The sequence below is a fragment of the Montipora capricornis genome, chromosome 3, assembly GCF_036669925.1.
Source record: "Montipora capricornis isolate CH-2021 chromosome 3, ASM3666992v2, whole genome shotgun sequence".
In the NCBI taxonomy this organism is placed as follows: Eukaryota; Metazoa; Cnidaria; class Anthozoa; order Scleractinia; family Acroporidae; genus Montipora; species Montipora capricornis.
In genome coordinates this window covers 3,830,301-3,842,800 of record NC_090885.1, presented here as the reverse complement: position 1 = coordinate 3,842,800, position 12,500 = coordinate 3,830,301, and the positions used below count along the sequence as shown (strand labels likewise).

At 38.3% G+C, this 12,500-nt stretch overlaps 2 protein-coding genes across 2 annotated transcripts in view; one reads left to right on the top strand and one right to left on the bottom strand.

Moving 5' to 3' along the window:
* The window catches only part of LOC138041971 (centrosomal protein POC5-like), a 29,918-nt gene that overhangs the window by 6,820 nt on the left and 10,598 nt on the right, over nt 1-12,500 (top strand). Inside the window, exons 3-4 of the mRNA XM_068887680.1 lie at nt 1,222-1,397; nt 2,606-2,676. Of these exons, the coding sequence (XP_068743781.1) occupies nt 1,222-1,397; nt 2,606-2,676 (247 nt within the window). The remainder of the gene's footprint in view (nt 1-1,221; nt 1,398-2,605; nt 2,677-12,500) is intronic.
* Nucleotides 6,679-11,179, bottom strand: LOC138041969 (uncharacterized). The gene is made up of 3 exons (XM_068887674.1): nt 11,158-11,179; nt 8,413-11,037; nt 6,679-7,317 (listed from the first exon to the last, which is right to left on the bottom strand). The coding sequence occupies exons 2-3, from the start codon at nt 10,983-10,985 to the stop codon at nt 7,026-7,028; spliced, it is 2,865 nt and encodes a 954-aa protein (XP_068743775.1). The 5' UTR covers nt 10,986-11,037; nt 11,158-11,179; the 3' UTR covers nt 6,679-7,025.

The following is a 12,500-nucleotide window of genomic DNA, read 5'->3' as shown; positions in this document are numbered from 1 at the left end:
TAATTCAGTGAGATTAAAATTAGGATTCAGATTAAGACTGAGATTAGGAGCAATAACCTTTAAACAATTTTTAATTTCAAATCCAACCTTCATTGGTTAGTATTCAATGTATGGTGGGGTCATACATGGTGTTTTGGTGCTTCGTTTTGCTGTTTTGGTGTTTAGTAATGTCCTTTGCATTCCTGTTTTCAAAGAAATTTGCATTGCATTGAAGCAGTTGCTGACGTAAAATTGAGAATAGACCCATGCCTCTCACATCACGGTTAAGGGTCCAAATTACTGCTAGTTTTGATAACTTTGCATGTCTTGCCTGGCCGATAAAAAGTGTAAATTTGAGGTAAAAATCGTAAAACATGTTTGCTTTACAAAATAGGTGTAGGTGGGGAGATTAATCAATATTGTAGGCAAAAAACATGTGAGTTTAGGAGTTTCATGAAATTAATGCAACATTAATTTATGTTAAGGTTAATTTCAGTGCTATTAATTACATGTACATGTAACTAGCATGTTAATTTCCGCAACCTTTAATAACCATTATTTTTACCTCAAATCTTTTACTCAATCCAAACATTCTTGACACCTTGCCAAACAATAGATTTTAATTGCGCAGTTTACATTTCACATCAATCTTTCACTTTTGGTAAATAATTTACTTTCCTTCGACTGCATTTTCTTTGTGTTTGCTGTCGCAAGACTACAGCTGTAGTCCCTCAATGTCTGCTTCTTGAATTTCGGTACCATGAACATTGCCAAGAACGCTCGAGGTGGTCAGATTCCTTCGCTTAACCCATACGTTTTGGGAAAATTGCATGGTCATTGTTTGTACAATGTATTTTGGAGTTTTACAGTTACTGTTAATTAAAAATAAATTTGTTCTTGTTCTCAACAATTCTGTTATTTGTTGTTGTAGCAGATGCGTTAATTTCCCATATTTTGAAATTTTAGCCCCTCTTTGCATTAATTTTCTTTATTAGGACCTTCAAGCAAATTTCCCTTCAAAGCATCTTAATTGAAGTCACATTAATTTCAAAGACGTTAATTAACAGGAGCATTAATTTCCTACATGTATAATACATGTATGGTACATGTATTTGGAGATGTCCTCCTACAGTGATACTGTAATATACCATGGCTGTCTCTTTGGGTTCTTATGAACATTTACATGTACATGCAGTCTTCAATGATCAATATGATTATTTAATTTGATTTTGCTACTCTTAGAATCAGTTCCTGCAGCAATCAAAACGCCCGAGGTTGAGCATGAATCCTTGTCATCATGCTCCCCTGAGGAGTCACCAGGCACAACTCCATCTGCTTCTCCTGTGATAGATGCTGATTTGGCGAGAATGGAGGCATTACTGGATAACTGGTGCTTGGATCTCAAGAGAAATGTACTGGTAAGTTTGGCAAAATTGAGGTTTACCATGTGCAGGTATACAACATGCTATTTTGGTATTAGGTGTCTTGAAAGAATTCAGAATCTGTTGTTTTCATTTACTCAATTAGCTCAAATTTCAAATGGGGTGTAATAATAAAAGGTGTTGATACAGTAGTTTATAAATAAATTAAAAATATCAATCCTTTTTTACCAACTACACAATCAAGCATCATTACCAAGTATTATTATTCTTTAACAACATCTAAACTCAAAACCATGTCCGCTTTTAATCCTTTGCCAGTTAAGAAGGTCACTTAAATTAATACAGATTGTCTAATGCAGGGATGGTGCAGTGGTGAAAACACTCGACTCACACCAATGTGGCACGGGTTTGATTCCCAGACTTGGCCTCATATGTGGGTTTAGTTTGTTGGTTCTCTACTCTGCACAGAGAGGTTTTTCTCCAGGTACTCCGATTTTCCCCTTTCGGACTAGGGGTGCCTGGGGGCATCCCATTTTTTGGAGTATGCCCCAAACACCACATTTCAAATTAAAGCAAAATAATGATCACATTTTAGATGACTTCATGTTGCTAACATGTTCAAAATAAATAATCTTAGGTTTGAAATAGTTTGTCTTTATAATTACTTCAATTTAGGGGAAAAAATGCTGACTTCTCTGAGTGAAGTAGCTGACACCTTTTGTCAGATCTCTGTACTAATCATAACCATTATTTTACAATTTACTCAAATTTGATTGGTGCATTAACTGCTTTATTTTTCACTAATCATTTTGTAGGGTTGTAATCGGACAGTTACATGACAGCCAATCATATTAAGTGCACTCAGCTTAATCTTGGTAACCAGACTTCGTGTTGTCCAATTTGGTCTGTAATCATACCTGTAGTCGTGATTGAACCAAATTGGACTCCCGCTATGCGATCGTCCGATATTGTTAATCACTCGTATGATTTATACAGACAGAATTGGACTCCACTCAGTCCTATTACCATTATTTATCAGAGTGATCAGCAGTTGTGCCACATAAGGCTAAGGGGTCATTAATTTTTGTATCGAATTGACCCTTAAGCCTCTTGCACAAGGTTTTAAACAAAAAGAAAATGACTGTGCCTGCAGGCTCAACTCCAAAAAGGTCCATTATTGATATCGCATAACATCATTTGCATTCAAAAGTTGATGCAAAGGATACTTTGATCTTTGAATGTAGGCTGAATTTGCACAATGCAAGATGGGTCTTTTTGAAAAGCAAAAGCAACTTCTGCTGCAGGAGAAAAGAAGGTATGAATTTATTGAGTCATTACTACATGTACAGTACATGTACATGTGCATGTTACTACTGTACTTCCACTTCATTGCACTGCAGGGATGACATTAGGGGCTGTAACCCGTAACACCTGTTACGGCTGAGCCCAGTCAATGTTCATGGTTGCTGCAGAACGAATATTCATGAAGTAAAACAAATTGAAATTTATTTATGAACATTTACACTGTGCCTTCTAAAGAAAATATAATTGCTGCCTTGCGTTGTTTGTGTTCCTGATTCTAAGACGTGTTTTTGGTAAAAATCCGAACATTTTTTGTAAGAAATCTTTGGGGCAACAAAATCATTATCAATGCACTGTACTTGATACAAATGGGATTCCCCTGACCATTTTCAAGGTTCTGTGATGCATGACCATTTCCACATGGTTAATAAATAATTATCTTTATTCATTGTGAAGTGTATCTTTTTGCCCTGTTTAATTTTCATCACTTTTTGATTGAGAAAATACAAAATTTGTTGTCAGTCTAAGTGCGGGAAAATGCATTTCCGAGGGTCTAATTTTAAGAATTTTTTGGGGGAGCATACACAGAGAGACTGCATATCACACAGATCCACACATAAGAAGCATACAGTACTTACATTACATGACATTGTATGTGATTTAATCTTAAACATAATTTTAATTACAAACTAAAGTTAATAGCAGCAAATGCTATTCTATGGCAGTGATCGACACAATACTTTCTTTATTACTAATTTGCCCTTTGAGCAACTTCTGTTTTTTCGGTTGCCCACCTTTTCAAGACCTGTTGCCCATTAAAACTCAAAAGAAGCTTGTAAAAATGTGTGTAAAATGGGTTTGACAGACCGTGACTCCTGCTGTGTTTCCATGGTGTTCTAGTGGCCTTCACAGTTTTGCTTTGACAAACGATTTTCCTTTCTATTAGAGATCAAGGGAAATTCCTTGAATATCTATTTGAGATTAGGCTGGTTTTGAATTAAATGCAATTTGTCCTGGCAGTAGCATGTTCTTTAAGCCTTTCAAAGCTGGTTGAAATTGCATGACACTGAAAGTACGGCCCAGTGGTAAGGATGCTTGCCTTGAGATCTGGGTATCCCGGGTGCAAGACTCCTTCTCACCACTTGTTGAATTTTTTCCTGGTGGTCCATGGTTAAACTTCTCGGCTGCACTAGTCTTGTAAATAGCCAACTGGTTTGCCTCCGGCCAGTTGGGATTCTTAACAGTTGTTGTTGTTGTTGTGTTGTCATTTCACTGTGTTTCATTGGCCCTGAAAAGCCCCAATAATAATAATAATAATAATAATAATAATAATAATAATAATAATAATAATAATAATAATAATAATAATAATATGTGATCTGCTAATCGCCCTTTCTCGCAGTCGGAGACTGAATTACTAAGGGCGCAGCTCAACGAGGTACACATAGGGCTGAAGGAGCTGTGCTGCCGGCTAGGTGCTCGGCTAGGTGCACAGCACCACAGCTTGATGGAATAGGCCGGGAGTCGATTTTGAGGAGGGAGAAAAACCGGAGTACCGGCTGAAACTCAGCCCACATACGACCCGAGGCCAGAGTTGAACCTGGGTCACAGAGGTGGGAGGCACGGTTGATGACCACTAAACCACCCTGACTCCCCACATGGGGAGTGGTCAATTACTAAAGTATGTATTGTATTGTACTTACAAAAGGTAGAATTTTCTTGTGCGCTTGTTGGATATCAATTGAAAGTATTGTAGAGTATTTGGCTGTGCAAAAACTGGGTTCAATTATAACAAACATTCTTTTCACGCGGAGAAAGATGGCAACTACGAAAAGATGTTCCTCATTCCAATCTGTTTTGAGGTTTGTAACAACATATTTTTAACAGAAAAATAAATGACAGTAAAGAGATGTAATGTTATTTTTTATCGTGTTTGTGGTGAACACGACATGTTACTTGTCACTTCGTTGCAAGTCAAATCGTTCTGCAAAATATTAGTCGACCAAAAATTCTGATTACCCAATCTGGGAAGTCTTAGAGTTGATTTACTTGCCCACGGATATATTTTGCTTGCCCCGGGCAATCGGGCAAGCGTTAGTGTCGAACACTGTTAACGGTTGGTTGCACTGATATAATTATGTTAATGAGGAAGCAAGAATAGAAAATAATACATTGTGTAAATTTAAAGTACATGTACATGTAGCATGTTTATACTGTAGAGGATTGCATCCAATGATGGCACCATTCTTTTACCAAAAAATAATCTTTCTATTACAGTGTAATATTGACTATTAAAGTGCCCCTGTGACCAAAAAATCAATTCATATTTTTTTTTGGATTTCAAAACTATGTTAAATTAAACTAAACACTAAAGTGGCCCAATTTTTAAGCCTTGATTTCAAAAGGACACTTGTTTATTTTAACTGGAATTTTCATATTTAATGGTCCATCATTACTAACATAATTTATGTTCTTGAGAGAGCTGGATCGAGGAGAAAATGACGTCAAAGGCTCACTAGTTTAAGAATGCAATACGTGTGTACACTGCAGAATTAATATGCAGCACGGGGGATATGGGCTTTCAGACTTTTAAACTCACGCTTTGCATATATAATAAGCTGCGTTCACATGCTGAAATTTTAAGGTAGTGAGCCTCTGACGTCACGTTTCCCTGGATCTAATCGGTCAGTTTTGAATGTGAGTAATGAAATCCAAAACTTACACTCAAAGTGATTTGGATAAAAATCAAAGTTGAAAAATTTGCCAGTGTTAAGCAACACACTTTCAAAATCTGACGGAAAAAAGGAAGCGGTTTTTTTGATCACAGGGGCACTTTAAGTTTGCGGTGTTATCAATTGGGAATTACTGTCAGTACTGTATATACTGTACAGTACACTAGGAAAAAAATTTTTGAAAGGCAAAACTTGGAAGAGGAAGATTGCTAAGGAAAGTGCTCGAAGCCTGAGGCTGTAGGCTGCAGCTTGCATTCGGGACTTGTAACTTTACAAAGGCTCATCTTTTTGTGGAATTAGATAAATAATAATAATTTTAATAATACAGTGTTCTTACCAGAATTTTTTCTCAAGGGTGGCTGGATTCATATGGCCCATAACCCTCAAATTTAGGGGCCATCCCCTAAAAAAGTTGGGCCCTTTCCCAAGGTACAAATTTTTTCTTCTAAATATTTGGCTTGTCTTTCACATACCGGATCCGAAATAACGTTCATGAAACAAAAGAAAGCAAACATAACAATATCTAATTAGCAAGGCCTAGTAGAAATAACAATGTTTCTTATTGTATATGAAAGTATATCCTAATATTCTAGCCACCCGTGTTTCATAAAAGTAAAGTAACAGTAAGGTCAATTTATTTAACATCAGTAGTTCCTTCAGTTACGAAACTGGTATCAGTGGAAGCCGACGGTGCGCCTCCGGCCCCTCTGTCAGTGCTCTGTTTTACGGATATTTAAAGCTATAGCTACACGGATCAGAGGAAAGTCGAAACAGAAGTTGAAGTCACTGAGGATCGAACTGGGGACCCCTTACTCCAAAAGCCACACATTGGCCAACTGAGCTACACCTGCAAATGTTGGTTTTTGAGGAGAGGGGAAAACTGGAGTACCCGGGAAAAAACCTCTCGGAGCATAGTAGAGAACCAAAAAACTCAACCCACATATGACATAGAATCCGGGAATCGATCCTGCACCACACTGGTGGAAGGCGAGTGCTCTCATCACTGCGCCAGCCCTGCTCCCCATCTTCCAAGCATTTTAAAATACATGTAGATCTTTCTTGCTACGTGTCGATAACAAAGTAGAATTGGCTCCTTGGTTTGTTGGTTATTGTGCACCAGTTTTGAATTTCTGTTTGTGAATCCCCCGAGGGCGCAGCCTGGTAAGAACATTGAATTAATAATGTATAAAGTGTATGAACTTTTATAGTGCTATTTCCCTATAGGTCCAACAGCACTTCACAAAAAAAAAAGTTATATTAAAATTTAACAAAATACAAAATGTCAGCGAAAGGCATCTTTTAATAGTAGAGTTTTTAGTTACGATTTCAACACATCTAGTGAATTGCAACTTCTTAAATCCAAAGGTAGATTATTCCAGATAATAGGAGCAGCAACAGCAAAAGACTTGTACAATGTAAGCGTCCAAGCCGAAATGTAGGAATGTACTTTATACCGGAAACTTTTTGTGTCAGTTGTAAAGGAATGCATTCTTGCCTTGAGCTGAAATTTGCCTTCTAATACAAACCTCACTTTTAAAGTTCAGTGTGGCTGTGTCAATAATACTGTTGTAACATAGTTATGTTCCCTGAAAATACCATCCATCACTGAAATGAAAAAAAAAGATCTCCACTACAATTCCCACTCCTTCATTTGTTCCCAGAAGTTCTTGTTGACACAATAAAAGGAATCAATACATGTTGTCTCTTTCTTGCGTGCTGGAAGGATGTTAAACACATGGCGGCGTTTAGATCTTGATGATTGTACACCTGGGTGTGTTAAATAATCCCCTTGATAGCCAGGACATTTAGTTGAGGGACAAGCTGGACCACAGTGAAACTTGGCAAAGGGGAAGGAACTCCAACAGATTCCATCTACCATGTGAAAAACATGACACAGAACATCTTTTGGTTCCATCCCTTCACTGTCCAATGAAGAAAAAAAAAACACCACAAATTGGTAAGGAAAAAAAACCATTTGAGTGGAAATAATAATACTACTACTACTACTAATAATAATAACAATAACAACAACAATCCCAGATCGACATTTGAAAGAAAGTTTTCCCTAGAGTAACATCACGTGGTCTGAAATGGGAAAACAAAATGAACACGCTAAAGAGGTCTATTAGCGGTCGTCCGAACCGTTGTCCCAGACGACCAGAAGGTTTACTGGGCTACTAGTTTTTGGTAAAATGAAAAGGTTGGTTGCCCAAAGTTGAGCATTTTCCTGTGTTTTGAATATATGTGGCTTTTACAAAAAGTTGTCAGGTAGGAAAATTCACAGGTAGCTTGTGATGGAGATCGAAGACTCCTGTTTGAAAATGCTAAAACTTAAACCTAAACTTCCACAAAAAAATCACAGGCGCACACATATAACTATGGGATACTCAGGCTCCGAAGTCATGTAGGGGGTTTCCAAATGGACAACCAAGCATTTATCAGGGCAACCAAATTTACGGGTTTAGTTCCCCGGCTTTTGAAAAGGGACAACCTGGAATTTTTTTAGAACACTGGTTAGATAGGTTGGGCAAACCTTGAGCATGGTCACTGAAGTTACATGTAAGCCCTGTTGGTGGGTGATTTTTCTTCATTGGAACAAGTCTGTTATTCCATGAGTCATCTATCAGTGAGAGTGTCAGTCAAGGTGCGATGTGCCACAAAGTGAATAATGTGTACAACGTAAAATCAAATTTATGGCAGTTATGGGACAAAGTTTAACCCATTCACACCTCAAATGCTGTAGGACGCCCCTCATTGACGAGTAAAATTGTCTGGCGTTAGACAGAGTAAAATCTATCAAGTGTCACTCTCAGGGGTCAATAGGCTAATGGGAACATACATGTACATGTAGTTTTTGACTGAGTTTAATACCACTTACAATTATTACAACACTTGTCAATCCAACCACATTCTTTGAGTTCAAATAAAGATTTACACAAATAAAAAATTAATATTCCCATAACCAAATTGGGGAAAGTAATCTTACATAACTAAAATTATGAACTCTTTGAAATTACCTGCTATTACAGGTGACTTCAATCATTTCTTCATTCTTAAGTAATAAGAGCATGTATGGTTGGTTTGGCTGCAACCAGAACCTGCCAACATTACTGCATACGAGTGGATGACCTTTAGGAAACTGAACTTTGCTTAACATGTGTGCACGTGACAAGAGTTTATGAAAGAGTGGCTCTGGAAGAAAGCGGTGGAAGAATACATAGAACTTCTTGTCGTCAGGCCCATCAACCCACACTTGGGGGTCTTTATGTGATGATATTGGCAATAATGAAGGAACAAAGTGTGTGACTTGTTCTTCCTCACTCCTGCTCTTGTAGCTGTAGAATAAAGGGCAAATCATATCATACTCCTCCAAAAATGACTTTAAGGCCATTCCATCCTCATTAAACCTGGAGATAGTTTTCTCCAGCAGACGATTTGTCAACATTCCCTTTTCATGAAGGAGTGTCCTGTCACGTCTCAGTCCATCCTGCTGGGTGGTCAGTGGAGTGACCAATGCTTTGACGATATCAACAAGTAACTCAGGCTTCAGTAGAATCCAATCAGAAAGCTTTGGATTCTCTTTCTGCCCAACGTAAATTATAAGTCCTTTTGCATTAAAGTACCTCAATGTGTCTTGCGACCAGTTGCTGCAGATAAAGTTACCAACTGATACTGGAAACATGTGTTTTGTTACACAAAACTTTGCCTTCTTATTTTTCCTCAAATTGATGATTGCATCTTGGATTTTAATCCATGAGTATGGAATTTCTTTTCCCATTGTTGCCTTTTGTTTCTCAGTTGCTAGCATTATTTCTCTTTGAAGGTTTTTTATTCCATTGTCATCCCTGCCTAAACTGTTTTCAATGCCAAAATACACAAGCTGTTCTTCTTTATTTAGCACAAGCTCATCACCGAAATCATGCCAGAGATATTTCCGCAGATGTGTATCAATGATCTTCGAGCAATATTGGTCAACATGTCCTCTGTGTGTTCCAACCAGAATTATGTGAGATTTGGGGCTTGCCTTATTGCAGATGGACTCCAACCAAAAACGAATTCTTTTGATTTTTCCTGTCATATTTCTGAAGTTTCCATTCACAAAGTTTGCCATATTGAAGACAACAACATACATTGCTTCATGTCTCATAAAAATATGATGAGCACAATATTCATCATCACCTGGGAAGTCTACAAGTTTCAGTTTAAGACTTGAAAAGGCCTTGTCCAGAGCACTTTTCAACTTGGTAAAATTCATTAACACTCTCTCTATGTAAATGAACGTAACACCACTCATTAGTTCGTTTAAACCAGGACAGAAAATTTCCCTATCCTTGAACAAATTGTAAAACCATAGGAGTAAAAATGCACCACATTTCAAGTTTTCATGGCAGAAAAGTAAAATAATTATTGAAACTAGGTATACACCTCGTTTTATTTTTCCACCGACCTGGAAATCATGAGCACATGATATAACTACATGAATCATTTGAAGGATGAATACAATTTGGGTGCAAAATGCTAAGGGATTTTGTTCTAAAATCGACCTCTCAGTTGACATTGCTACAACATAAGCGCAAATAAAGCCGCCAAGTACTGGGAGTGAGCAAGGAATGATATGCAGCAAAGTGGGCGAAGAATTCACTGCAATTATTTTCTGTCCAGGCAGCAATGGTTGTGATTCTTCAGTGTCTCTATTCTTAAAGATCGGCCAGAGACGAAAATACCCCAACGTCCAAAGACTTAGATTAACCGAAATTTTAGCAACCAGTACAGTGAAAATGAAGAAATGATAGTCCCAGCATCCCAATTCTGTGTTCAAATTTGGAATCAATTCCGCCTTGAGACAATCAAAAAGGCCTTTGCAGTTCTTGGTGAGGATATGAACAGTTCCCAATCCAGTGATAAAATAAGGGGTTGTGTAAATAAGCATTAGTATCTTATAAAGATTAAAATACACGGGTCGGTATTCTATGTTGAAATCAAGTTGTTCCGATAAATGAGCTCCAAGAAATGCAGCAAAGGAAAACAGAAAAAACCAAACAGGTACCGACGCAGGATTGAACGCGAAACACAATATGACTAAAATCACCCAACTTAGCTGCAGGAAGAGTTTTGAAGTTGTGATGATCCTGCAGATTTTGGTGCGATTGACTGCGAATTCGACCTCCAAGCCGCCAGGCCCGTAACAAGCAGCCCGCGCCAAAACTGATGTCGCGAATCGATGAAAGTTTCCAAAGGTGACACCATTGTAGCCATCCAGGTCATTCCACTCCCGATCTACGAAACTTATTTCGACATCTTTTGTACCTGGTTCTTTGGTGTCAAACGGTTTCCCCATCAGAGATTTCGTTAAACTTGTTTTCCCAACGTTTGCATCCCCCAGAATCAAGCATTGCCCTTGGAAAACAAACTGAGTGTGCTGTTCGCTGCCATCTTCGTTGCTCTCGAAACCGAGGTCTCTCAACACTTTCATGTAGTCTTCGCGTCCATTCGGAAGCCGTTGATCAAACTGCAGCACTGACATCACTTCAGCTGCACTTTCTAAACTGTGCTCCCCCGTTAGACTAACTCCTTGCCCATCGACTTCCATTTCTCCAATATTAGTGGGGAGGCAATGTTACATTGAGCACAGGCTCCCCAAGCTGAAAATAGGTGGTGTATGCGACAGTTTGTGTATACTGTTTAGAGAATTGTATGGGAAAATTACCGATCGTAAAAAAATTGTGTAAATAACTATCTCATTTGAAATAAAGTTTTCCTACCTCAAATGTGTGACGAACTTGTCTCTTGTGCCGAGTTTAGAGCCATTCTGGCGACGTTTAGTGAAGTTATCCGGAAACGGATATAACCGTTTCCGGATAACTACACTAAACGTCGTCAGAATGGCTCTAAACTCGGCACAAGAGACAAGTTCGTCACACATTTAAGGTAGGAAAACTTTATTATTACTTTTATTAAGTTCATCACACAAGCAAACTCACACCACCCAACCATCAAATTTACGAACACTGAAGCCACAGACACTGTTGTATACAAAAGCAAACGCTTTCAAAGTCACCATCCATTCTGGATATAAAAACCCATTTCAAGCCGACTGAAACCTTTCAGTACACTCATTTTTCCTCCAGCCACCCACTAGGTGTCAAGAAAGGATTCATGAAGGGCGAAGTTCTCCGCACTAATTCTTCAAGATCAACTCTTGAAGAGAAAATTTACAAATTCAAATCACGTCTCCGTGCGAGGGGCTATCCAAAACATCTGATTGAGACACTCTTATCAGACATCAAATTCACAGAAAGGGAATCAGCTCTCCTATAAGCCTGGTTGTTTCCTGAGGTCTCCTCGCCTAACAACCTGCTGTATGTTTTTTAAAAATTTGTTATACACATAAAGCAAAGGAATGAAATTCCTGAAGATATCTTGCCGTTTGATAGTGCTATTTCCCTATAGGTCCAACAGCACTTCACAAAAAAAAAAGTTGTATTAAAATTAACAAAATACAAAATGTCAGCAAAAGGCATCTTTTAAAAGTAGAGTTTTTAGTTACGATTTCAACACATCTAGTGAAATGCAACTTCTTAAATCCAAAGGTAGATATCTTGCCGTTTGTGACACAGTATCAGCCGGCAGTGTCAAAGACCCCACAAAGCCCCACCCGTGCCCCATGTTTCCCCGGAGTGGGGTTTACAGTGACAGGTGCATAAACATCACTAGTATTCCAGGCGGCTTGTCCATAGCGTCGGCAATTAACTCGTTTTCCACTCTCAAAATTACCCACTTTTTGCGTAAAATAACCTTTTAGCATTATGTTCTGGTTTCTGAGATGCAAAAAATTCGTAACGTGATCACCTTTGCCTGCATTCCGATGAGCTATCATCACGTCGCTAAAAAAACAATCATAAAATATTCGCTGAAGGTCGATTTCTCTGAAATTTGAAAGGGTGATTGCTAAACAGAGGAGAATGGATCTTTGCTATCAATAAAAATCCCTGTGTTTTGCACGAGAATGATGCGACTTTTTTTCGTGAGTGATGTGATGTTTATCTTTGTCCTTGCGATGCACATTTTCACAGAGAATATTAGTGGCCAAAGCGCGGGGCCGAGG

Coding starts and splice junctions, on each gene's coding strand:
- LOC138041969 (XM_068887674.1), bottom strand. CDS start 10,985: ATGGAAGTCGATGGGCAAGGAGTTAGTCTAACGGGGGAGCACAGTTTA. Junction 7,318..8,412: donor GAAGTCACCTGTAATAGCAG/GTAATTTCAAAG, acceptor TTCATTGGACAG/TGAAGGGATGGAACCAAAAG.